Source organism: Vicia villosa, linkage group LG4, assembly GCF_029867415.1.
Source record: "Vicia villosa cultivar HV-30 ecotype Madison, WI linkage group LG4, Vvil1.0, whole genome shotgun sequence".
Classification (NCBI taxonomy): domain Eukaryota; kingdom Viridiplantae; phylum Streptophyta; class Magnoliopsida; order Fabales; family Fabaceae; genus Vicia; species Vicia villosa.
In genome coordinates, this window is record NC_081183.1 from 190,835,199 (window position 1) to 190,862,562 (window position 27,364).

A 27,364-nucleotide genomic window follows, 5' to 3' on the forward strand; every position below is an offset into this window, starting at 1 on the left:
GTCAACATGGGGAAAAGATGTGCAATGGGGAGTTGAATGTGGTGTTGAGTGTGTGTTGGAGGAGAGAGGTGTTGAGAAAACTCAACACCAATTAATCTGTCCCAGAAGCTGACGTGGCAGCATCTTAGTGGTGCAACGCAGGCGCGTGTGGCACACTTGCTGGGAGTGAGAGTGGGCGAGTTTGCACGCGGAGAGAGAATGGAAAAGGAGATAAGTGCAGCCACGTGGCTGTTTCTGATTGGCTGGCCAGATTTTTATCCATTTAATACTTTGAACTCAATTATTTCGCTGCAAATTAATTTTTTTTTTTTTTTTTTTTATACCAAAATTCATGATTTTTTTTTCTCTATAAATAGAGACTTGGTTCATTTGATTTGGACACAGAAAAAAAATCCAAGTTTTTCACTATCTTTCTCTATTATTATCTTTCTATTAGTGTTTTTTTTTAAGTTAAGTGTCTTTTTTTAGTGAAATGGATCCCAATAATCATTTTAACACTCAAAATTCTGCTAATTTTCCATTTAACCAAAATCCCAACAATTTTCAAAATCCCAACAATTATCAAAATCCCAACTATTATCAAAATCCAAATCAATTTTCCAACCAACATCCTCAAAACATACCTAGTTTTGGTTTTCCACCAAATTTCAACCAGTCATCCTCTGTTCCAAACTTTCAACCATATTATGGATCTATGCCGAGAAATCCATCTCAAACACCCCCGTTTAATGGTTATGTGACAATGGCGAATGCAAATTTTCCAAGTGGTGGTGTACCTGAATTTCCCGAGTTTTCAACACAACTAACTATTGGTGGCATGATAGTTTCTAATGAAGTCGCTCCAAATTCAGAGGATTCAACTCCTAAGAGCAGGAAAACTCAGCAACCAGCATGGAACACTGAACAAAATTTGGTGCTAATTAGTGGGTGGATTAAATTTGGAACAAGCAGTGTTGTCGGGAGAAACCAGAAAGGTGAAACATATTGGGGTAAAATTGCTGAGTATTGTAATGAGCATTGCTCATTCGATCCTCCGCGTGATGGACCTGCATGCCGAAACCGTTTTAATTATATGAACAAAGTGTTGGGTAAATGGATTGGCGCTTATGATGGCGCTAAGCGTATGCAAGGAAGTGGTTGGTCGGAGAATGATGTTTTGGCAAAAGCGCAGGAATTATATGCATGTGGGAAGAATGTTAGATTCACTTTAATGGAAGAATGGCACGCTCTCCGTGATCAACCACGTTATGTTAGTCAAGTAGGAGGAAATATTGGCTCAGGAAGTAGTGGATCTAAGAGATCTCGCGAGAGTGATGCATGTGGCTCAAACACTGTAGAATCCAGTGCTCGTCCTATAGGAAGGGAGGCAGCTAAAAAAAAGGGTAAAAAGAAAAGCAAGGAATATGCCTCGGAGGTGGTGGACAAAGAATGGGCTGAATACAAAGAATTCAAGACGAAAGAGCTTGAACGATTGGACAACATAGCCTTGATGCAACAGCAGGCTAACAATATAGCCTTGGAAAAGACTAAAACCAAGAAAATGAAGATGTATCTAAAGCTAACTTCCGAAGAGCATCTAGATGACCGGAAGAACCAGCTGTTGAAAAAGTTGGAGGCAGAACTGTTTGATAATTAATTTCAATGAAGTATTTGTCAGTGTAGTGTTTGCTTTAATTATTGTTGTTTCAATATGTCAGTGTAGTGTTTGCTTTAATTATTGTTGTTTCAATATGTCAGTGTAGTGTTTGCTTTAATTATTGTTGTTTCAATATGTCAGTGTAGTGTTTGCTTTAATTATTGTTGTTTCAATATGCCAGTGTAGTGTTTGCTTTAATTATTGTTGTTTCAATATGCCAGTGTAGTGTTTCCTTATCTGATAATTAACTCTATACAATAAATTATTTCAAATCCGTCAGTGGTCCACCACCCACATCCAATATATTCCTTATCTGATAATTAACTCTATACAATAAATTATTTCAAATCCGTCAGTGGTCCACCACAATATCATTTTGATATCGCAGCCTACAATCAAAATCGTGAAATTGAAGAAAATTATATAGTCAATCGATTTAGAGAGCGTAGAAACAAAATATCGGAAGATAATGCACCTCGTAGTAGAAAATATCTCAATAGAGATCATGCAGCGGCAAACCAAAGACTAATTGACGACTACTTTGCCAATGAGCCTACATATGGCGATGCAATGTTTCGTCGTCGGTACCGGATGAAAAAAAATGTTTTCCTTCGAATCGTTGGGGACCTTTCAAGTAGTGATAACTACTTCACCCAGCGAGTTGATGCAGCCAATAAAGAAGGTATATCACCCTTAGCAAAATGTACCACAGCAATGCGAATGTTAGCATATGGTGTTGCAGCAGATGCGGTCGATGAGTACATCAAAATAGGAGGTACTACAGCATTGGAGTGCTTACGTAGATTCTGTAAAGGAATCATACGCTTGTACGAGCAAGTGTATCTGAGAGCACCAACCCAAGATGACCTGCAAAGAATACTGCATGTTAGTGAAATGCGGGGGTTCCCAGGGATGATTGGGAGTATTGACTGCATGCACTGGGAGTGGAAAAATTGTCCTAAAGCATGGGAAGGACAGTTTACTAGAGGGGATAAGGGAACCACCACAGTTATTCTTGAAGCAGTTGCATCTCATGACCTATGGATCTGGCATGCCTTTTTTGGATGTCCGGGAACGTTGAACGATATAAACGTTCTAGACCGGTCACCAGTGTTTGATGACGTGGAACAGGGAAAGGCTCCAAGTGTGAATTTCTTTGTGAATCAACGTCCATATAATATGGCATACTATCTAGCTGATGGTATCTACCCTTCTTATCCAACTTTCGTCAAATCGATTAGACTTCCTCAAAGTGAACCCGATAAATTATTTGCAAAATTTCAGGAGGGATGTCGGAAGGACATCGAACGTGCATTTGGAGTGCTCCAAGCTCGATTTAAAATCATCCGTGAACCAGCTCGCTTGTGGGACATAGCTGATTTGGGTATCATCATGAGGTCATGCATCATATTACATAATATGATTGTTGAGGATGAACGAGATTCATATTCTCAACGTTGGACCGATTTTGAGCAATCTGAGGAAAGTGGATCTAGTGCACCACAACCATACTCGACCGAGGTGTTACCCGCTTTTGCAAATCATGTGCGTGCTAGATCAGAGTTCCGTGATCCAAATGTTCATCAAGAATTGCAAGCTGATCTAGTGAAGCACATATGGACAAAGTTTGGAATGTTCCGTGATTGAATTATTTGTGTGTTGTATTGCATTTTAAATTATTTGTATCGTACTAATTACGTTACTTGTGTGTTGTATTGCATTTTAAATTATTTGAAACGTACTAATTACGTTAATTGTGTGTTGTATTTTAAATTAATTTAAGATGATTTGTATCGTATCCAATTATTTAAATAAATTTTGTTTTTATTACAAAAAATTAAAAAATAAATTATTAAGTATTTATTATTTTAATTTAATTTTAATCGATAATTGTAATTTTATGTAATCATAAAAATAAAAATAAAATTTAAATAAGAATATGAAAATAAAAAGTGGTGGGGTAGGGTGTTGAATGAAAAACCATTGGAGAGGGTAAAAGTTGAATGGGTGTTGAGTTATTAGGTGGAAGAAAGAGAAAATGATGTGGAGTGTTGGGAGTTGAAAAAGAGGGTGTTGAGTTTTTTAACCATTGTAAATGGTCTTATGAGAAATTCTCGTTGACTACTATACTCAATAATTAAATAAACATTAAAAATGTTCCAAAATAAAATAAACAAAACCTTATTCCTATTTATTTACATTCCAACCCTCTTCATTCTCAACCATATAGTAACTAACCACAACCCTTCTCTCAAATCCATTTCTTCCATTTTTATTTTTATTTTTCTTATTTTTATACTTTTCAATTGATATTCAATTCCCCCAATTAGGGTTTATATCTGCAAATCTTTTTTTCAATTTCATGGCGTCGAGTTTTGACCGATGGGAAAAAGATCCATTCTTTAACGCTGCTGAAGAAGTTCAGGAATCTGCAGATAGGTACCAATTTCATTCTTATCCATTTCTCTTTGCAATTAGATTTTCTCTTTTTTATTTTAATTTATTTAATTGGTTATTTATTAGGTTTTGGAAAATAAATTTTGGTATGAATTTTAAATTTTTTTAATATATTTTTCCCTTTCTTCTTGTTGAATATTGAATTAAATTTTATTATGTGTATTGTTTTAAATTTATGGATATTGATTTGTGATTATTGTGTTTTGAAGGATGGAATCTACATTTAGGACATGGATTCATGCCACCAAAGATAATTCAAGCATGTGGAACCCTAATGAACTCAGAAGAGATTTACTTACTACTCTTGGCACTGCTAAATGGCAGGTAAATTTTAAACCTGCTAAATGCTGTAGCATCAACACCTCCGAAAAAGGTCATGTCAGGATCCATATTGGTGTCACACACGGACAAATGTGATTGCGTTCACTTTATTCATTTTCTTAAATTATTACTGATGTTGACGCGTCAGTGTCGGTGTCATATCCGGTGTCCGTGTCTTGTGTGCGTGCTTCATAGCTAAATGGGCTTTCTTAATTATTGTGAAGTGCATTTGACACATTTTATCATCATAATAACGACGGAATGATTGTATTTTCTCTTTGGCACTTTTGTACTTAACTGCACATTGAAAGCTATATTTATAGATGTTTTCTTTCCTGAATCTACTTGGTTGTGTCCCGTGTCCCGTGTCACTTCATGAAGTATTTCAATCACATTTTCAACATTAGAGAAATGTTGTTATTTTAACTAAGAGAACATACATGGTCTAACTGATTGTATTGTTTCTTTGTTGTAAAATGCAGTTAGAGGAATTTCAACGCGAAATAAAGTTAAGTTATAGTAGAAACTCTGGTAATGACGCAAGAACTAGGCACCGAGATTTTATCACTGCTATGGAGGATAAGATAAAGAAAGTCGAGCTTTCGTTAAATGAAGCGTTCCCTTCGGGTGGCAAGGCGTCTCGGCCGTGGGTGTGTTTGGACGAAGGAGAAAAAGACGAGCTTGCTATGTTTCTTTCCGGAATGCCAGCTGCTGGAACTAACAATCAACGATTATGTGATAAAGATTCTGTTGTTAATTTGTCGAAGGATTTTCCTGTTTCAACTGGGCGTGGCGAAGCTAAGGAGGATGTGTCACACGGGTTTCGTAGGGTAGCTAGTGCTAGTGCTGATATTGGTTATTGGAAAATTTCAGTTAACGATGATCCGCAGCAGTTGAGTTCCTCCAGTGGTTCTTCTGGTGGTCCAATGCATAAGGTGCCAAGTTTATCGGGGTTTTTTAGTTCGGTTGAAACAATCTCGAAATTGAAGTGGCCGAGGAATGGTTATAGAAAACTGAAAACAGTGGATCATCATAAAGAAACTGATAGTGCACTAATTCCAATGGCTGAATTGAATAGGGTGAGCTGAGCCCTTAAACTGCTTTTGTTGTTTTGTTCATTATGGAGACTTGTTTGATTGACTTTTAATGCATTTGTTGAAATACTACTGATATTGTAATTCTTTATTTTTTGTTTTTATTGAAAAAAGGGAAGCAATACCTGCCTTGAAAAAACTAAAAGTAGCCTCGATAGTTCGGATGAATGTTACAACAAGCAACTCTATGGATGGTGTGGTGCTATTCAGAGACAGCTTCAAAGGTCTCAATATCAAATGCAATACAGTCGGCTCGCACGAATAACTGTTTCCATTGTTATTCTCCTCTGCTTGATTGGTAAGCTATTGTTATAATTGATTTATTCATATACGTCCAATTATTTTTTTTTAAAATGTGGCTTATACATATTGGTATCTCCGCAGTTTTAATTGCATTCCACAAGATGTAGAAGGAACTAGACGTAAGATTTATGATAGCTGGCGGAAGCATTATGATCGGACAGGTTTTAGAGTATGTTTGGTTATATGATGTGATTGTATTTATCGCGTCTCATCCTTCGCAGAATGTGAATTATCCAAAGCTCCAAATAGTAGAACTGAGTCAGCACACAGTGATAGGCAGCAGAAACAAACAAGCACTTTTATTCAAGTTTCTAAAACCTAGGTTAGTTTTCAATTTCTTAACCGATGTGACAACTATTTTAAAGTTTAGCTCAACATTTCCTTTTTTGCTAGTCAATTTCATTTTTCCCCTGCCCATTTTAAATTTTCCATGAAGAGCTATCTGTTGTACTAGCTTTGGAAAAGGGGGATTGGCTTTTGAAATGTTGTAAACTTGTATATATCATCATACATGGCTTTTGCAGCTAGATTTGTGTATTTGTTCCAAAGCTGTTAGTTTAGCATGTATAATTATAACTTGAAGAAAAGGTGTCAAAGTATACTGATATGATATTTCATTGTCTCTGAAATGCTTGGATTGGACATTTTAGGTTTTAAAAATTTATGAAATAGGAGTTGTCACATTAGAAATTTTCTTTCACATTGGTTCTTGCAACAAGTGTGTAGAAGAAAGAGATATTGAAGTAAGAGAATATTGTAAATGAGGAGGTCCATTTGAGTTCTTAAACTAGGTTACCTTTGAAGCAAAATTTTAGGAGAGAGACGATGGTGTTTATAAATTTCAAAAGGTGATTCCGTCTCCGAGAAAGCTAAACTGTCCATTTGGGTATATGATTTGTTTGCTTGATCCTAACTTTTGTATGTAGTGTTAGTGTGTACTATGAATTCTGTACTCCTAACAAAAATCCTTTGTGATGAGAGATTGTGGTCATGGTTTGCGTGTGATTTGTCGGTGTAACTTCCGCCGATGTTTTTTTTATTCTCATTAATGGGGTGCTTTATATAGGTCCAATGTTAATACAGAGTATATTCAAGCCTAACACAATCATTTTACATCATTATCATTCAAGTCTTTGTAACACAATCAAAGTATGCCAATGCTATTCCTCAAAGAGCAAAAAGTCTCTAACTTCAAAGACTTTGTAATGATATCAACTATATGATCATAGTGAATCAATTTGACAACTCCATCCTTGGTGAAATCTCTCAAGAAATGCAATCATTCATTAATATGTTTGCTTCTTTCATGCATCATAGGACTCTTGGACAATTTGATATTGGAGCTATTGTCACGGTAGTTCACAATGTAATTTTTACTTGAATCCTGCTTGTGTAATTATTGATGGAAGCGTGTCTTTATTCGATTAACACTATGATTCTTCTCAGCAAAACTCATTGGCAAGCACATGTAGTTACCACAAACTTTGCTTCGGTGGTTGTGACTCTCACATTGGTTGTTTCTTTGAGGACTACCACAAACTTTGCTTTGCTTAGGTGGTTATGAGTCTCACAATTGGTTGTTTCTTTGAGGATCAAGATACTGTCCTTGGTCCTAGCTTAAAATTATAATCATGCGTGCCATCAATCTTATTTTGTGTTTTTCAACTTTTTCATTTTCATTTTACTTTGTTTTATAGATGCATTTGACCCAACTCTTTGCTCCGCTAGGAAGCATTGAGAATTCCCAAGTGTTGTTACATTCATTCAATGGCTTCCTGTCAATGATTTTTCTCCAACCTCGTTCTTTGCAGCTTCCTCAGAAGTGATTAGACCCTCATTGGTACTAAACACAACCAAATTATGCAAATTATTATCTTCAATTTTTTCTTCACCAATAAGATAATCAGAGAAATAAACAAGTCTTCTATTGACTCTTGGTTATAGGTGTTCAAAACCGAACCGATCAAATAAAAAATCGCAAAATCAAACCAAATCAAATCGAAACTGCAAAAACCACATTTGGTTTGAATGTGTTTGGGCCTTTTTTTTTTTTTTTACCAAAACTGCGTGATTCGGTTCGGTTTGCGGTTTATATTTTATAAATCAAATCAAACTGAACTAAACTGCATTATATTACAACCCAAACTTCACATAACTCACATACAACACAAACTCAAACATATTATGCCTTAGCCTTATGAATGATTTTTTCCTCACACTTAAGGTTTCAGTTTAAGTCTTCTTAAATTTCTATCAGTGGTATCACGCATTCTTCTCATCTTCTTTTTCAAGTATATACCACATCTTCTTCTCTAATCTCTCATATCTTATATTCTTTTTCAAGTACAACTCAGATGGTCACTGGATGGAGAATGGAGAATGTGCATAGCTAGGCTTAATCAAGTCACTCGGAAAAAAAATATTCTACATTATCCTTCATGGACAAAATGTTAAAAAGATTAGCCAGCCAGGATATTTTCTTAAATATGATAGAGAAATGAATCGAAGTCTTTATAGATGACTTCTATGTATTTGGACATTCATTTGATACATCTATTCATAATATGGATAATTTGCTAAAAAGATGTGTAGAGATTAATCTAGTCTTGAACTGGGAAAAACGTAATTTTATGATAGCAAAAACGATTGTACCCTGACACAAAATATCTGCCAAAGGAATTGAAGTGGATAAAGCAAAAGTAGAAATGATCTAGAAAATTCCGCTGTCAATGAATTTCAAAGGAATCTGGAGTTTTCTCGAGCACGAAAATTCTATAGAAAATTTATCAAAGATTTCTCAAAAATCAGAAAACCATTAAACTATCTTCTGAATAAAGATAAGTCTTTGGTGTTTGATGAATCTTGTTTACGTGCTTTTAATCATTTAAAATAAAGTTTAGTAGCTACACCAATAATCACTGCACTTAACTAGGAACTTGATTTTGAACTAATGCGTGATGTTAGTGATTATGCAATAGGTGCAATACTTGTTAGATAAAATATAATGTTTTCGTGCAATACACTATGCAAGCTAAGTTTTTAATGAAGCACAACTCAATTATGCGAACTGAAAAAGAATTGCTAGCAATAGTATATGCATTAGAGAAAATTAGATCATATTTGATTGGTTCAAAAATAGTTATTTATATTGACAATGCAGCTGTCAATATAAACCTAATTCTAAATCACACTTGATTTGATGGACGCTCTTACTTCAAAAGTTTGACGTGGAAATAAAAGACAAAAAGGGATCAGAAAATGTGGTAGTTGGCCATTTATCTTGGTTAGTAAACAAAGATATAACCAGTCAAGATAAAGACATACTAGAAGAATTCTCACATGAGTAACTATTCAAAATATAAGAAAGGTCGTGGTTTGCTGATATGACAAATTACGAAGTTGTTATAATTCTCCCCGAAGACCTGAATTGACAACAAAAGAAGAAATTTCTAATGGATGCATATCAATATGTGTGTGATGATCCATATCTCTTTTAAATACGGGTTGATCACATTTTAAGATGTGTGAGCAACAAAGAGGCACAAAGTATAATCTAGCATTGTCATGATTCTCCATACGATGGACATTACAATGGAGAATACAATGAAATTAAAGTTCAATCAAGCTTTTATTGGCCATAAATATTCAAAGATACTCATAACACACAAAATTGTCACAATTGCCAATGAGTCGGAGGAACTTCCAAAAGAAATGAGATGTCACTACAAAGCATACTAGAAGTATAAGTTTATTATTGTTGGAGAATTGACTCCGTTGGTCAAGCAGAAGTTTCAAACAGGGAGATAAAAAGAATTTTAGAGAAAACAATATCCTCATCAAAATTGGATAAAGTTTTGTGGGCATATCTAACAACATTCAAATGTCCTATATGATTGACACCATTTCAAATGGTATATGGAAAATATTTTCACCTTCTAGTGGATTTAGAACATAAATCTTACTGGGCACTCAAATTTCTAAATTTTGACCAATCATTAGTTGGACAAAAGAGGAAATTGCAGTTCCACAAATTAGATGAATTAAGAAGACCTGCCTTTTAATCATCTAAATTTTACAAAAAAAGAGTCAAGAACTATCATGATCAACACTTGATAAGGAAAAAGTTTAATATATAATTATTGCTCCTTGTATTCAGCTCCATGCTAAAAAATTTCCTTGGAAAATTGAAGTCCAAATGGCCAGGGCCATTTAAAGTGAGAATAGTAAAACCTCATGTAGTCGAGGAATTGTAAGATCCAACTTATCAAGTAAAATGGATTGTGAATGATCATAGACTAAAACCATACATAAGAAAAAATGGCAGCAACATCATTGTCATACCCCTGGATGATCCATAAAAAATAGGCATCAAGCTAATGAAGAAAAACAAGCGCTTATTAGGAGACAACCTAATCATATAGGATTTTTGTTATTTACCAAAATTACACTAAACACCATGCACATTTTGTCTAAATTTCTACTAGATCAAGCTATTGTATCTTGGTCAAAGAAAATGATAGAGGAAAAACCAAGTTCTGATGCTGATCACAGAGGGCGCACTAAGCATAACCCAGTGAGCCCAATGCACTTGGTTGCACAGGTGCACTAAGCGAGAATCCCTGGGTTGGGCAAGGACATCTTTGCAACACTCATTATTTTGTTGCCTAACAACAGGCAAATGTTTTATGCAAGGGGTGGAATGAAAAGACGATCCAAGCTAAACCTATAGTTGTTTTGTTTTAATTGTTTCGTGATTAAATGTCAGATTCTGGAAAAAAATTGAAATGTTTTTGAAAAAGTACTGCCATAAAGAAACTTTGCCTATGGATGATTCAGATAATGATCGAAACAATTAAAATGTGTGAAATCACCAATTATAGGTTGAAAACAAAAGATCAAATAACATATGGCATGAAAAATATTTTGTTCTCTTTAAATGCTTTATTTATGATTAATGACAAATTATCTGTGAAATACAGTATGATTATGAATTTTTTGCTCTATTTAAAGTTTGATTCTTTTACTGTCTAGAGAATACTCGTTTACATAAGCTAGGAATTGTAAAGCCTGCCAAAGTGAGATGTGTGTAACCTTGTGTTTTACTTATATAATGAGAGTAGACATGCATGATAACTATATAGGATTTGCATAAGTCTTTCTAATTATTCAATATATTTGTTATTCAATATATTTGAAAGTCATGGATATGATCAAGACATTGTTTTTATTAAGTAAAAAACTACTTGACCTAAAAAGCTTAACTTGTGAAGGTGTGAATCTTTTTACAAACCTCTTTAAACCATCAATATTAGAACTTAATAAGATACATAGAATACCCTAGTTGGGATCAAAATGACCAATCACAAATTAGCACCAACCAATTATGTATCATCCATATGTTTGAATTGTTGTAAGAAATGCTTCCATAAGGTATCACGTTGTCGAATAGTAGTTATGAGGCCAAGAAGATATTATGTCCAATGGGTTTGGAATATGTCAAAATACATAAATGTCTTAATGATAGCATATTATATAGAAAAGAGTATGAAACTTGAATGAGTGCCTAAGGCGCGGAGAGTCACGCTACAAGCTGAATGACAACAATGCTGAAGATGATGGGGGTGTAACTAGAATTGGTGTTTCTGCCAAGGTGACGTGGATAATTCAAAGGTTAAAGATATTGTTTAATAATTTAAATGATGCAAATAATTTTATATGACATGTAGATGAAAGAATATGTGATGCAGAAATTTGTCATGCAGTTGATTCATTACAATGGAAGAAAATTGATTCGTTATTTTTGAATTTTTCTCTTGAGCCAAGGAACCTTAGGCTTGGGTTTCCAATGACTAAATAAACTTGTTTTGTAATATGAGTACTAATCATTCTTCATAGTATGTTATTCTCATAATTTACAACATATCTTTGTGTTTGTGCATGAAGCGCAAATTTATGATGTTATCAATGATGATTTTGAGTCCAAAAAAAATAGGAAATATCATAAACGTTTACTTAACTCCATTTCTTGGAGATTTAAGAATTATGTGGGAGGAAGACATTGATGTTGATGATGTATATATATAAGTGTTAATTTTAAGAGAGCGCCATATTGTTTTTCACAATTAATGACTTTCATGCATACGGTAATTTGTGTGGGTACAATATTAAGAGACATAAAGTGTGTCATATATGTGAAGATAATACATGATTCCACCAACTACAAAATGGAGGAAATATTGTTTACCTCGGGCATTAAATTTTTTTAAGATCAAATCATCCATACCATAGATTGAGAAGGATTTTAATGGAGAGCATGCGTTTGATATCACTCCAAATCCCTTAACCGAGGAGGAAATTTATAAAAGACAACAACTCTTTAATGTTGTCTTTGAAAAGAGCCAAAAAGTGGTTGCAATAGCCAAAATTGAATCAAAATATGACCTAAATCTTAGGTAATTTGAATCAAAATGGAAACACTAAGCTCATGCAGCGAACTCGTCTTTTTCAAATGGTTACCATTGTTGCATCAAAGCTTACAAAATGGTTACGTTACAGGTTAGTCTTCACAATATATAATAGAGCTTATTTCATAGTTCAATAGTTTATGTTTCCAAATCTGTTTAACTAAAGATGAGTGAATGTATAACCTAAGAAGTGAACTTTTATTGACATGTATAATATAGCTTCTTTCATGTTGTTTGTAGGATAATATGAACTAAGAAAAGGTTCACAAATGATTTGTACTGCTATGAATAAAAAATATAAGAAGGACGCGACTAAAGTGAAAGATGTAAACTTATAAGTGCCCAATTGTAGTTATATTTGTATATAGTTTTACGACACTTATCGTCTCTTTTTCCTCAACTTGTGCGTGAATGCGTACGGTTTCATTATATTTGTAAATATTATGTATTCTTCGAGTTTTTGATTCATTTATGTACTGTTTGATAGTTTTATATTCATTTTGTAGGTATTGATGCGTATTTGGAGCATGAGCAATAAAGTGTCGAAGAAGAACTTCAAACGCGCGATTTTGAGCAATTCATCAATGAATAAGGCTCAAAAAAATATGAGAAAAATATAAATTTTGTAGATATTTATTCATTGTTAAATAAAGCATTGAATAAGCTTTCCAACGCTTCAAACCGGGCGCAAATCGGAGTTACGGTTCTCAAGTTATGGCCAAAATAAGATTTTATTTATTTGTTGAGGGGGCTAAGCGCGGTTAATCGCACTAAGCACGATCTAGGCGGTTTTGTAAGTGTATAACTGGGAAAAAACATATTTTTAGGGGATGTTTCGGGTATTTTTGAATCCGAATCCATCGCCAACCATTTTTTAGTAGAGAGATCTTGAAAACAACTATGGAGCTTGCATACGGATGATCCGGGGTAGATTGATAATCAATCGACGCTGACAAACTGGGAGATTTTTGGTTCATTTCTTTTCCTCTTTGTGTATTCTCTCTTAGTTGGGTTTTGTATATGTATTTACTTCAAACTCGTATATATTTGTCGCCCATGGTGTTATATTTAATTTGCTTTATAAATTTTTGTCGATTGTTATCTTAGATTTTTGTCCTGTGCTTGGGATTTGGGTTGATATAGACATACATTGCTCGAATCCTTATCTAGGATGATTATCAGTTAGTTTCTGAATTCTAGAGATAGATTTAGAGCTGACATTCACTTGGGTATATGTGCTTAATGCCTCTGTGTTGGTTGTGTTGTGTTGAGAGATTGTCGCCGCGAGTAACACAGTTGTCTTCTGTGTTGATGAGGTTGGTTGAGAGATCGCCTCTGAGATGATACAATGGGTGTTGTTGTTGATACGTGATGACATTGACGAGTATTGTAGGTTGAGTATAACTTGTCGATAGGTTTAAGTTTGTGAGGAGTGGATTATATGCATGGTTGATAAGTTCCTACTCTCTAAAGAATGAATTATTTTTATGTTCATATTTACTTTTCTGCTTTTACTTTAACCCATTCAAACTGAAATTCAAGAACACGAGACTTGTATAACAAAAATTCGATAATCACTAATCCATGTGGAGACGATAATTTCCCGGATAAATATTTCCAAAACTTTTGTTATTTGCCGTTTTACCGCTTCAGCATAAACTTGTGTGAAAGACATCCATTTAAATTTAACACAAATTTTCTGCTCTCACTTCCGCTACATCCCCCTTTCATTGTGGATGACATTCATAGATAGTTACGTTTATGAAATATTTTATGAGTTGATATGTTATTGTTGTTGATAAAAGTCGTTTATGTTGTTTAAGGTGTGTTGTTGTTGATAAAAGTTGGATGTTATTGATGAAAGTTATATGTTGTTGTTGATTTTGTTATTTTTTATATGTTGTATTTTTTTAAGGTGTGTAGTTGTCGATGATTTAGTTTATGTTGATATATGTTGTTGTTGATAAAAGTTGTATGTTGTTGATAAAAGTTGTATGTTGTTGTTGATTTTGTTTTTATTGTAATATGTTGTATTTTATTTAAGATGTGTATTGTTGACGATGATTTAGTTTCTGTTGATATACATTGTTGTTGATAAAAGTTGTATGTTGTTGATAAAAGTTGTATGTTGTTGATAAAAGTTGTATGTATGTTGATAAAAGTAGATGTTGTTGATGATAATTTATATGTTGTATGTTGTTGATATTTAATGATATACCTTGTACTCCCTCTGTCCCAAATTATAAGAGAAATTCTCTTTTTTGATTCATTGAATAATTAATGCATCTGGTCTATATGCAGACCAGATACATTAATTCTTCAATGAATCTAAAAAGTGAATTTCTCTTATAATTTGGGACAGAGGGAGTATATTGCAACACTAACTATTAGATGAGTTTATTATGTCATATATGATTTGAGTGTTTTACCAACCCGTCACTAACTAAATAACCTTTCTAATTGAAATAGAAATTTATAATATAAAAAATTAAGTTATTTTAGAAAACAAATTACATTGATAAATATTTTTTGAGTTTTCTTACTTCCATTCTACGTAACTATCCCCCCTTTGAGAGTTAAAATTTAGTTTAATGCTTATAGCTCTTCAATCAACACTTCCTTCTTTACTAGTTGAGTAGAGAATGAAGTGTTGGTTGATGAATCACAAGCATTGAACCTAATTCTAACACTTAAAAAAAGAGTGAGATATGGAGAATGAAAAGAAAAAAGTTAGGAAAACATTGATCATTGTAACTTGTTACTATAATATAACTTAATTTGACAAATTACTAATTTCTATATCACATTAAAGGTTATATGCTTAGTGAGTAGTTGGTGAAATAAGCATTTCACACATTTTATAATAAACTCAAAGAACATATCACTATGTTTGAAAGATAAAATCGTAGTGAAAGATTGTTTAAATAGCAAAAATGGCGCAACTGTTCACTATGGTTATTTAAAACAAACGTGGTTATAGGTAGCGTGCTTTCCAGTATTCTACCATAGACATTGGAACGTGGTTGTAAATAATCAACATACAATCACATCATACTTAATCACGGTTTTTCAACCGTTATTATAGCACTACTACAAATAACACTTTTTATGATGAAACTTTCATCTCGAACATGCTAAAAACCGAGAGTATAGGTCCTGGTGGCGCAATGTTTGATTTCTTAAAGAAAATAAATAACCTTCTTCCCCGGTTCTCTCAAAAACTAGGGTAACATTACATAGCTATATAGGATCTTGCTTCAAATCCCTATTCGCTCTTTTAAACTTTTTTTAAGAATTTCTCACTTGGGGTCTTTCCAGATTTCATGTTTTTCTTTTTTAATTAGTAAATCTCAAAATCTTTGTTAATTAGTAATTCTCAAAATCTTTGTCATATCAATAAACAAGAATACTAGGCAATAATAAAAAAGAAAATATTTAATTCATAATAACTATTCTACATATTCAAACTTCCGAGTCCATTTAACTTCAACATTATCCGTATTAACTATTTTCTAAGTGAGAGAAGAGTTCAGAAAAAACTCTTCCATATGGTATGAGAAAAATCATTCCCCCCTGAGATATGACTATCATTTCCTTTAAGAAGTTAAAAATGTTAAGAGGAAGATTAACTCTAACTTTGCGGGTAAGGAAATATAAGAGATGTTTGACATCCCAAATTTCCGTATCCAGTAGTTTCTCTCTTGTACAGAAATTTGATAATAAAAGTTAAAACCAAATTTTTGCATTTAGGAGTAGTGGACTTATTTTTGCAGGACTGGTGGACTTATCTTTATTGGCTTAAATTAGGCGAAAGTGGGTTGAGTAGACAATGTTGAATCTATAATGTTCAACACAATTATCTTCGTCTTTACAATTTATTGCCTGAGCAATAAGTGATGAAGTAATGGTGATAGGAGAGTCATTGACATAGGATTGGATTGCCTCAGCATCATGACCAGTAACAAAGGAATTTAACCAAAACTCTTTAATGGATTAATGTAGATGGGGCTATGAAGAATGTCAAAGTAACCATGCAACTTTTGTTTGGAAATAGTTTTCCTTAGATCAAAACCTTTGCCTCTCAAATCATCCAAATCAACAAATTTTTCATTGATAACGAACAAAAGATTTTCATTCATATTTGAAGAAAAGAAAAGACTTTGAAACTAGATTTGAAAACACAAAGAGTTGGAAATGAGACGTTGAAAATATGAATATTGTTTAAATAGCTCAAAAGCCTCCTTGAAAATCTAAAACATACGTTACGTTTTGAATATGGATGGTCATTGTTATTCTAGTGATATGATTCTAAAGCGCGCCATGTTTTAGAAATAAAACCATATCTTACCTCATTTTTCTTAAAATTGAGGAAAAAAGAGTTCAGGAACCTTTCTTTTTATTATATTATTTATTTGTAAGCTAAATGATTTATCCCGTCGGTTTTCTTAATAACCAAGGGATTAAATAATCATATTTTACTATAAAATCACTTCTTAAATATAATCTACCCTAATGCTAACTCGTACGCATCATTCTTTGGGATGAATGGCAAGATAATGAAATCTTGGAACTTAAAGAAGTTTGGAATTAAAAAGTTCTCTATGATGGATTGCAAGTGCAGAAGAATATTTTCCAATGGTTGGAACAGATAACTCCTTTAGAAGTTGGATGCATTCAATCTATATAACTTTTTCTAATGTTTAGAACAAAGATTTATTGTTCTCCAAGAATCTGGATTTGTTGTAATATTGTGTTTTAATATTTTGTGTAAACAATGTAATGTAAAAAAAAGCTTTTTCACCTTAGTTTTTATCATAACTGAGAATATAATTTAGCATACAAATTGAAGGTATTGATTACCGTCCTTAAACAAATTATTGTCTTCTATTTCATGACTATCAACGCTCAAGACACTACCATTAATGATCCGCGCGAAACATAAAAAGCTTTCATTATAAAAGCATTATGAATATCAAAAATTGATAATGAAACATCTTGAAGCACTTGAAACTATCTACATCCTCCTCTTTAAGGTTTGCAAGAGTATTTGCCATGAAAAGTTCTCTATGATGGATTGCAAGAGCAGAAAATTATTTGGGTTTATGATTTATGTTTTTAAATATTTATTGCATCAAAAAGCAATTGAGAATATAGTGACACTCATCGTTTGATCTTACCCAGAATATTAAGGAATTGAAGATCCAACATATGATTTTCATGGACAAATTAATTTTTATGTTATTATGTATAAACAATCTAATATTATGGGTAAATATTGTAGGTTATAAATAAATTATTTTATTAATTTACTGTGAAAACGATGTAACGAGTTTAAATTTATAAAAAAAACAATCTAACTTACCCCTTGGTTCTTAATAAATCGAGATATACGAAACACTAATTTTGTAAATAATAAAAGTACAGATGATAGGGTTTGAACCCAATAAATTTACCACCTGGTCTTTTTAAAATTGAGGTGTTAAATCTTTATTTTTTATGATATCTTCGTTATCTTTCTTCTTTAACCAAAGTAAAATGCATTTCACACCTGAGATTAAAATCGCTTTTTGTAATAGTGTAGGTCTTTTCAACTGTTATTATATTAAATGTGTTTTCCCTAATAATGTTGGGAAAGCCACATGCCAGTAACCTTCCCTTAATAATAGTTTAATTAAATAAACTCAGGCACATTGTTCAAACATGAAAACAAAATACTTGATCTCTATCTCTCTTTAAACCAAACACATGAAAACACAATACTTGGTCTCTAGCACTCTCTAAACCAAACACATTAAAAAAATACTTGGTCTCTATCTTTCTCTAAACCAAACACAAGAAAAGGGCCTGTTTGAATTGCTTTTGATTTTTAGTTTTTAAAATTTGTTTTAAAAATTTGTTTTGAAATATATTTTTCAAAAGAGAAGTGAAGAAAAATAAGTTTGGCACTTAAATTTTTAAAATTGTTTTAAAGATGAAGAAACGAGAAAATTTATTTGGCATTTAAATTTTAAAAAACTGTTTTTAAGAGAATTGAAAATATGTTTAGCATTAAATTTTTTTTACATCATTTAGCCTATCCTTTTTAATGAGATCCTAAATCACTATATTTTTTAGGGTTAAATACCTTTTACCCCCTTGCCAAACAAGCGAGTTTTGGTTTTGCCCCCTTTAAAAAAAAATTTGTTGCGCAGACCTCACCAAATTGAATTTCCAACCATTTGAACCTTCTACCATGTTTTTACCTAGAGTAACAGGTTTCCATCCTACGTGTCTGTTACCAATGTTTTTTTTAATTTTACCAAATGCCACATAAGCCATATTATATAATTGTTATTGTTTTACCCCCCTGAAAAAAATTAGGTCAAATCAGTCTGAAAAAAGGAAAGGCGAAAACGAAAGCTAGGGCAATGGCGAAATCGAAGAACACGAAGACGAGCAAGATGAAGACGAGTCAGCCAAAGAAGACGGCGCGGTCAAGCAAGACGACACAGTCAAGCCAGAGTGAGAAGACGACTCAGTCAAGCCATTCAACGAAGAAAACCAATGCTGTGAACAGGGACGAACCTGTAGAAGAAGAAGTTATTGAAGATGGCAAGGTACGAATTTTAGGGTTTGTCATTATTTTAGGGTCTAACAAATTTAAGGTGTTGTCATCATTTTAGGGTTTAAAATATTTTTCATTTCCTTAAAAATTTTCAGAATATGCATTTAATCAGTATTGTTTTCAATCATGGAGGGGAATTTGTGAGCATGGGTGACGGGGATATGATATACAGGGGTGGGGTAACGACACATGTAACTGACATTCACATTGACAACTTTACCATGAGTTGCGTTAACAAGTTGTTGAATGAGTGGGGTTACAGTGAAGGCACATTTAGGGTATGGACAAAGGTTCCTGAAATTGATCCCAACTTTTTCCAAATTAGGAAAGATGATGACTGTTATGATGTAGGTGCATTTTCTTATGCCAATGAAGTAGATGGTGTAATGTATGTAGAGCACGATGTAGTAGATGTCTCATTTTCAGTTGTTAGTCCTAGATGTGTTAATGAAATAGCAGTTCAGGATCATAGTGATGAAGAAGGAGTGGAAGGATTAGGAGATAGTGAGGATGAACGTGCCACTGGGTTGGATGATGGGTTTGAAGGTGTAGATGTGTCTGTACCTAGGAAGGAAGCTCCTTCCCTATCAGATGTTATGAGGGGTTCAGAAAAGAAAGAAATGGAAGATGGAGATGAATATCTTACTGATGAGTTAGACAGCTCAGACCCTGATTTATCAGATGAGGACAAGGGTCACAAGTTTGAAAAGTTCAAAAAGGAGCATTTTAATAAGAATTTTAAATTTGAGTGGGGTATGGAATTTAATTCCCTTGATGAGTTTAGAGAAGCTATACGTGAGTGGTCAGTATTAAATGGTAGGGAAATAAAGTTTGTGAAAAACGAGAGCTACAGGGTTAGGGTGGAATGTAGGGCCAAATGTGGATTTTTAATACTTTGTTCAAAGGTGGGCCACAAACATACTTTTGCTATAAAAACCATAGTTGATAAGCACACATGTGCTAGGGTTCTAGACAATATATCTGCAAGCTCAAGGTGGGTGGCCAAAGCTGTGGTAAAAAAGATGCAAACATCACAAAGTGTTAGGATTACTGACATCATTCAAGACTTGAGGCAGAATTTTTCTGTGGGCATCACTGTTGCAAGGGCATGGAAGGCAAAGCTCATAGCCAAGAGGATACTTGAGGGAGATGCAGATAGGCAATATGCTGATTTGAGGAGGTATGCATCTGAGCTACATAGAGTTAACCCTGGAAATACTGTGAGTATCACTGTCAACAGACCTATTCCAACCATACAACCAAGATTTGGATCCTTTTACTTTTGTTTTGATGGTTGCAAAAAGGGGTTCAGTAATGGATGCAGACCCTTCATTGGGGTAGATGGCTGTCACTTGAAAACAAAATATGGTGGTCAGTTGCTAATTGCTGTGGGTAGGGACCCCAATGACCAGTATTTCCCTCTAGCATTTGGAGTTGTTGAAATAGAGAACAAGGAAACTTGGAAATGGTTTATTGATTTGCTGATGGGTGACATTGGGCAGGACAACAAATATGTCTTTATATCTGACCAACAAAAGGTTAGTGCTATAGTTATGTGTCTTTGTGTTTTTTGTGTTTTTTGATGATTGTGAAAATAATATGTCTTTGATTTTGTTGATTTTAGGGGTTGGTATCAGTTTTTGAAGACATGGGTGAAAGGGTGGAACACAGACTGTGTTTGAGACATTTATATGCTAACTTCAAAAAGAAATTTGGTGGAGGAGCATTGATAAGGGACTTGATGATGGGGGCAGCAAAATCAACATACTATCAAGGATGGCTGACAAAGATGAATGAGTTAAAAGAACTTGATCCAAAGGCATGGAGTTGGCTTATGGGAGTTCAACCAAAAAGCTGGTGTAAGCATGCCTTTAATTTTTTCCCAAAATGTGATGTTCTAATGAACAACATTTCTGAATCTTTCAATGCAACAATATTAGATGCTAGGGATAAGCCAATTCTGACCATGTGTGAATGGATCAGAAAGTATTTAATGAATAGGTGCTCAACATCTGCTTTGAAGTTAGAAAAATGGCCACATAAGGTCATGCCCATACCTAGGAAAAGATTAGACAAGGAGGTTGCATTGAGTGCTCATTGGCTGCCTACTTGGGCAATGAATGAACAGTTTCAGGTCACACATTCTTTCAATACACAAGAGTTTATAGTGGATATTTCAAAAAAGTCATGCAGTTGTAACTTTTGGGAGCTGGTGGGCATTCCCTGTAGGCATGCTGTAGCAGCATTGGGATTTAGACAACAAAATCCTGAGGATTTTGTGGATGAGTGTTACTCTAGAGAGAGGTATAAGTTATGTTATAATTATGCTATTAGTCCAATTAATGGCCGGGATATGTGGCCTGAGGTAGAATCGGATGAATTGTTGCCACCAATCTTTAAAAAGGGTCCAGGGAGGCCTAGAAAGCTCAGGATTAGAGAGACTGGTGAGGATGGGGCTAGAAGAAGATTGCCAGGAGTCTCTTACAGGTGTACAACATGTGATAAGTTTGGGCATAATGCACAGACTTGTAAAAGCTCAGTTCAGGATGAAAATGCTCTTAAGAGAAAGGTATGATGTAGAAACCAAATTTGTTGTTAATGTCTGAATATTTATACTGCTGCTTCTAACTGATAACTTTGTTTTTTGATAGAAAAAGGTGAAGACAACTGAATCAACTGAAACAACTCAACATGTAGATGGTGAAGGTTCTACTCAAAATGCTGCAAACCATACTGCAACACAGGCAAGTGGAGTTGACCCTACTGATGCAACACAGGCAAGTGAAGTGGACCCTACTGATGCAACACAGGCAAGTGGAGTTATCCCAACTGATCCAGCTCAGACTGATTATTTTGATGGGATTTCTGATGATATCATAACAAGCCTACCAGACATCACCACTGCACAGAATTATAAAGAGGCCACCAAGAAAAAGAAAGCAGTTAAAGAGCTCAAGCCAATGAGAAAGAGGTCAAGTGAAAGAATCAAGATTAATTGGTTTAAAAAACCAAAACCATTTACAGGGCCAGGTTCCAATAGTGACCAACCAATGTCATTGACAAATGAAGAGGAGGGTAGTGGATCAAAGAAGTCAAACAAGAAAGCAAAGAAATAGAATCATGTCTCTTTATGTTTTGTCACATGTTTTATGTTAACTTTAAGACAATGTTAAGTTTTTTGTAAGTTTATGGTGTTATGAACAAGTGAATCTTGACTGATCTTTGAGTGTTGTAAGTTTTGGGCATGTTTTGAACAAGTTAATGGTGTTTTGTGTAAGTCAATGTACTGACAGTTTAAGACTTAATGTCTTGATTAATATGAAGAACATTTTATGCTCATAACCTGTTTGCAATTTATTTTCTGGTGCATAGTAAACTCATTACACCTTATAAACAAAACAATGAGATAGTTTAATACATCTAAAGCCATCAATTGTAAACAAAATTTTCCATTAATTCATTTGAAGTTTACATAATTTGCCCATCACAAGACTACAGCAAATTAAATAAAGCATACTATAACATACTACAAGCATACATCTTGTTATTATAGAACTCTAATGCCTAAATCTTGATCTTCAAAATCACTGCAAACATGATCAAGCACAACATGAGTCCCATTTTCATCTGAAACATCTTCTTCTGCATTATGGTAACTTTCAACTTTGTTTTTTCAAGCTTTTTCATTGTTATTTCCAACTTCACCAACGCAACGTTACATTTCTTGCATTCACGATTTTCACTCTTTGAACTTCCACCCATAGCTGTGGCAAATTCATCATCCCATAAAAACAAGTCACAAGAATTAAGACCCTGCAAACATCAACAAAAATTGGACATATAACACATATATATATGTTAACTCAAATTAGCCCAGTCAGATATATAAATCATACAACATATTACCCCGGCCAAACGACACTTCCAAAACTTCCGGTTTCTATTTTGCATTGTATTTGCTACCCACATCTTCATTGGCAAACGACAACCACACTGGGGAACACTCGTAATCTCATGAGAGTTGCTGCTTCCATTGCTGTAGCTTTGTTCCATGCCTATTAGTGATGATGACGACGAAGAAGATGATGAAGAACAACACTGCGCAGCCGTTGAGGATGGTCACGGTTTGCCAAACCCTAGGGCTCACAGTTTTTAATTTGGGGATTTTCAGAATCGTGAGGAAGAAAGAGTGAAAAAGATGATGCTGTGCCAACGTGGCATTTGGTAAAATTAAAAAAAACATTGGTAACAGACACGTAGGATGGAAACCTGTTACTCTAGGTAAAAACATGGTAGAAGGTTCAAATGGTTGGAAATTCAATTTGGTGAGGTCTGCGCAACAAATTTTTTTTTTAAAGGGGGCAAAACCAAAACTCGCTTGTTTGGCAGGGGGGTAAAAGGTATTTAACCCTATTTTTTATACTTGAGTACATTTGTTAGTATGTCATGGTCTAACATAAGTTATAAAAAAAGTCAATTATTATTTAATTAATAGGCATACTATAATAGAATGATTTAAATTTAAAAAATATATTATTTCAAATTCCCAAATCTTAATTACAATATTTTCGTTTTAAAACCTATCAAATAATCAAACTTATATTTTTTTTCCTAAAAGAAGTTCATGATATACTTTTAGAAATATAAATATTTATCCAATATGAATTTTAGTAAATAATACTCCCTCCGTTTTTTATTATAAGTCGTTTTAGAAAAAAATTATATTTAAATATAAGTCGCTTTACAATTCCAATGAATAATTAATGCTATTTTTCCTATTATATCCTTAAATATTTATTATTCTCCCTCCTTTCAATTATATAAATTTATCTTTCACATGTCATTAGTGAAGGATAATTTTGTAAAAACCTTCATAATTTCTCATTTTCATACAACAATTATTATTTTTCTTAATCTGTGTGAAAAGTCTAAAACGACTTATAATAAAAAAAAGAGGGAGTATGCATTTAAGTACAATTCTTTTAATATAAGTAACAATTGGGTGCTCCTTGTTAAATATATAATCCATTCAATCAATTAGATAAGTCTTTCATTGATTAATGAACACTTAATTCAAAAACTTTTCATATTAGGGTTGATTAGTTGATCAATTAAATTTTTTTTAAATGAAAACCTCATATATTAAATAAAAGGACTAAACCGGTGATAACCTATTTATGTTGTCTAAATTGAATTTAAATATTTTAAATTTTATTAAATGCATATAGTAAGTTAAAATAGTGTTTTTATTAATTTTTTAAAAGGTGTTTTATATTTATAAAAATTAAGTAATAATTATTAAAATAAAATAAAATGTTAAAAATTGAAACAATTTTTTAGAATCCATTAAGAGACACTCGTAACGAATCAACAGTCAACAAAGAACCAATATATTTTGTTTGGTTAAAATAAATAAAATAAAGCTAAGTCAATATTTACAATTGTGTCATTAATAAAATTTGATAATTTCTCTTAGGAGTGACAAACGGGCATGTCTGTCTGTTTAGACCCGTTCTTCAATAACCTGCGAAAAAACGAAGCAGGATGAGACAGATATATTTGTGAGCGCGGGTCTGCCCCGCAATAAGTGAGGGCCGAGCGGGAAAAGTCCGCGGACATTAAAAATTTTAGGCCTAAAAATAATAAAATTGTATGAAAAAGCTAATGTCTCCAAAAGTCTGAAAAAAACAGGACGGAATGGACATATTAAAGAGAGCGGACCTAAAACTTTATCCCACCCCACAAAAAAGTATGAATGAATCGGATTTTCCCCACATACGGAACCCGTTTTGTTACTCCTAGTTTCTCGGTGATTTTGAGTTTTTAAAATAAGTAAAATACTCAAAAGTGAAAAGCAAAATAGACTCCAGCTGTTTTGGTTTTTTAGTTTTAAAAACAATAAAACTTAAAACAGTTTTAGAAAACAAGTTTTAAAAACTACAAGCCAAACAATTTTTTCAGTTTTTAAATTTTGAAAAAGAGAAAACAGTTTTTAAAAAGCAAATCAAACAATCTCATATCACTCTCTAAACCAAACACATGAAAACAAAATACTTGATCTGTATCTCTCTGAACTAAACACATGAAAACAAAATAAATAAGATACACATACTTATTTCATAAATATTCTTTAGTTTTTAATAATAATAATAATAATAATAATAATAATAATAATAATAATAATAATAATAATAATAATAATAATAATAATAATAATAATATACTATTAAAAGACAGTGCTATAGTTTTATTTAAATTCCCTAAACATAAATCAAATCAATAAATTAGAAAATGTTAAAAGTATATATTTAATTTATTTAAAATATCGGATGTTCTAAATAAATAAGAAAATTGTTAAAAATATATTTTCAATTTATTTAAAATATCGTAATATTACATCTTTCTGTCTGAAACATTTAAAGACCCATTTGATGTATAGAATATGATAGGATTTTTTTTTTTGGGTAAGATATGATATAGACAATATAAAATTATCCTATCATGTGTTTGGTTCACACATGAAACCAAATATAATAATATTACATATAAATGTTTTAAAATTTATAAGTTGATAAAAAAATTAATAATGTTATATATATAATTTTATAAAAATTCGTTGACATGACTGAGTAATATGTTAGATAAGCAAAATAAAATATGTATATATAATATGTTAATGACAAAATTATCCTTACAAGAAAATATATTTTAGTTTGATAAAAAATAAAATTAGTATTTATATTATTAAATATTTTAATTTATTAGGTTTTAATTTTTTGTATTATATATAGTTACATAATTATCCTAAATTCCTAATGACAAAATCATACGTATTTCTAAAAATTATTTATCAATATTTTTAATTTAATATTAAATTAATCTTTATTTATATTTTATCATATTTATTCATCCATTATTATTATTATTATTATTATTATTATTATTATTATTATTATTATTTATTATTATTATTGCTATTATTTTATTGTTAAATATGATTTATTTTCGCTAATATGTGACGTGTGAGAGAGATGGGAGAACAATATAATATTATTTTTTTAAAATTTGCAAGACACTATTTTATGCTCTCACAATTTACTACAATCTCTTATCTAGATTAATATTCATGTGAATCAGATCAATTTTTTATAAAATAATGAGATACACATAATTTAATCAAATAAAATATAATTTACTAATAAAGAGTAATATTAAGATTGTTTTATTATCGTATATAATTAACTATATTACATCAATTGGAATATGATTAATTAGGTATCATAATAATACAATCAATTACACTAATATATCATAACCATGTTTTACTTTAAAAAAACTATATTACACAATTACACTAGCTTAATTTGCTCAAGTGATGATTGTGCATCGATTGGTTTGTTTCCATTTGCTTCCAAGGATTTTTTGTAAGTCATTCCAATGTAATTTTGTGGATTTTCATCATCAACAAATTTTGTATCTGGAACAATGAATTTGTCCAACGAAGGTCCATGAAGGGTAACAATAGAGATCCTTTTCACTTTGTTCTTGTTAACAATAACTCGATGGAGATGACTCTTATATTTTCCATTAGTTAAGATCTACAATCAAACCAAATGAAAACAAAATAGTGAGATGGTGTAATATTATTCAAAAAATTAAAGTTATTCTTTTATTAAAAAAAATATTTGTATCAAATTAAATATTGATAATCATTTATTGTCAAACATTATTTTGAATTTTCGACATTATTTTGATAATCTTAGTTGTTGACACATGTCATATAAGTACATGATACCGATCCATATCAGGCACTGTAATATTTGTAACTCCGATTTTTAATGCATATGTGCATTATATATCAATAATAGATTAGCTTATTATTATTTGATATTATTCTTTTTGTGACTTGTTTGTTTCAATATTTATTTTGAAAAATAAAATTAATTTTAATAAAGTACCTCAAGATGATCACCAAGTTGTATGAGTATAGCATGATGAGGAATATAAACATTAATCCAATTCCCTTTATGTGATAGAATTTGAAGCCCTCCATTAACATCTTGCATTAGAGTGATCACAAAACCAGGATCAGTGTGGTCAGGGAGACCAATATCACTCTTGGCCTCAGAATTCGGTGGATAAATATTCATGGCTATTACATCAAACCCTAACTTCATTTGAAATGCCTTCTCTATATAGTTTTCATCAAACCCTAAGTTTTTTGACATGGCCCTTGCTAATCCAGCTACAATCTTTCTCATTTCATTGTTATATTCTTCTGTAGTTTTGCTGATGAACAAATTGATCAAAAATATAGTAAATTTAAATTTAAAAAATATATAAAATTGATCATTAAATTTATATTACTAATTTTATTAGTTGTGATGAATATAAATATAGTAATCATTTTTATTAATGTATCATCAAATTAAATAATATATACCCGAAACTTATTGTATTTGAAGGAACTTGATCTTTGGGATGA

At 32.3% G+C, this 27,364-nt stretch overlaps 4 protein-coding genes across 4 annotated transcripts in view; 3 read left to right on the plus strand and 1 right to left on the minus strand.

Moving 5' to 3' along the window:
* The first annotated feature begins 431 nt into the window (after window positions 1-431).
* On the plus strand, window positions 432-3,340 carry LOC131594136 (uncharacterized). The gene is made up of 2 exons (XM_058866231.1): window positions 432-1,283; window positions 2,079-3,340. The coding sequence occupies exons 1-2, from the start codon at window positions 473-475 to the stop codon at window positions 3,281-3,283; spliced, it is 2,016 nt and encodes a 671-aa protein (XP_058722214.1). The 5' UTR covers window positions 432-472; the 3' UTR covers window positions 3,284-3,340.
* A 497-nt stretch (window positions 3,341-3,837) lies between these two features.
* On the plus strand, window positions 3,838-6,348 carry LOC131596491 (uncharacterized). The gene is made up of 5 exons (XM_058869149.1): window positions 3,838-4,075; window positions 4,303-4,417; window positions 4,897-5,493; window positions 5,623-5,806; window positions 5,893-6,348. The coding sequence occupies exons 1-5, from the start codon at window positions 3,999-4,001 to the stop codon at window positions 5,916-5,918; spliced, it is 999 nt and encodes a 332-aa protein (XP_058725132.1). The 5' UTR covers window positions 3,838-3,998; the 3' UTR covers window positions 5,919-6,348.
* A 12,334-nt stretch (window positions 6,349-18,682) lies between these two features.
* On the plus strand, window positions 18,683-21,995 carry LOC131598585 (uncharacterized). The gene is made up of 4 exons (XM_058871168.1): window positions 18,683-18,871; window positions 18,975-20,417; window positions 20,504-21,448; window positions 21,531-21,995. The coding sequence occupies exons 1-4, from the start codon at window positions 18,683-18,685 to the stop codon at window positions 21,993-21,995; spliced, it is 3,042 nt and encodes a 1,013-aa protein (XP_058727151.1).
* A 4,131-nt stretch (window positions 21,996-26,126) lies between these two features.
* The window catches only part of LOC131598586 (1-aminocyclopropane-1-carboxylate oxidase-like), a 1,760-nt gene continuing 522 nt past the window's right edge, over window positions 26,127-27,364 (minus strand). The window contains exons 2-4 of the mRNA XM_058871169.1: window positions 27,323-27,364; window positions 26,838-27,168; window positions 26,127-26,477 (exon numbers count right to left, since the gene is read on the minus strand). The exon at window positions 27,323-27,364 is cut by the window's right edge and continues 182 nt beyond it. Of these exons, the coding sequence (XP_058727152.1) occupies window positions 26,229-26,477; window positions 26,838-27,168; window positions 27,323-27,364 (622 nt within the window). The 3' untranslated portion in view covers window positions 26,127-26,228. The remainder of the gene's footprint in view (window positions 26,478-26,837; window positions 27,169-27,322) is intronic.

Bases quoted from the DNA above. Each gene is read 5' to 3' on its own strand.
- LOC131594136 (XM_058866231.1), top strand. From the start codon at position 473: ATGGATCCCAATAATCATTTTAACACTCAAAATTCTGCTAATTTTCCA. The intron at 1,284-2,078 runs GTAGTGGATCTA...ATCGATTTAGAG, and splicing joins AGGAAATATTGGCTCAGGAA to AGCGTAGAAACAAAATATCG.
- LOC131596491 (XM_058869149.1), top strand. From the start codon at position 3,999: ATGGCGTCGAGTTTTGACCGATGGGAAAAAGATCCATTCTTTAACGCT. The intron at 4,076-4,302 runs GTACCAATTTCA...TGTGTTTTGAAG, and splicing joins GTTCAGGAATCTGCAGATAG to GATGGAATCTACATTTAGGA. The intron at 5,807-5,892 runs GTAAGCTATTGT...GTATCTCCGCAG, and splicing joins TATTCTCCTCTGCTTGATTG to TTTTAATTGCATTCCACAAG.
- LOC131598585 (XM_058871168.1), top strand. From the start codon at position 18,683: ATGGCGAAATCGAAGAACACGAAGACGAGCAAGATGAAGACGAGTCAG. The intron at 18,872-18,974 runs GTACGAATTTTA...AAAAATTTTCAG, and splicing joins AAGTTATTGAAGATGGCAAG to AATATGCATTTAATCAGTAT. The intron at 20,418-20,503 runs GTTAGTGCTATA...TGTTGATTTTAG, and splicing joins TTATATCTGACCAACAAAAG to GGGTTGGTATCAGTTTTTGA.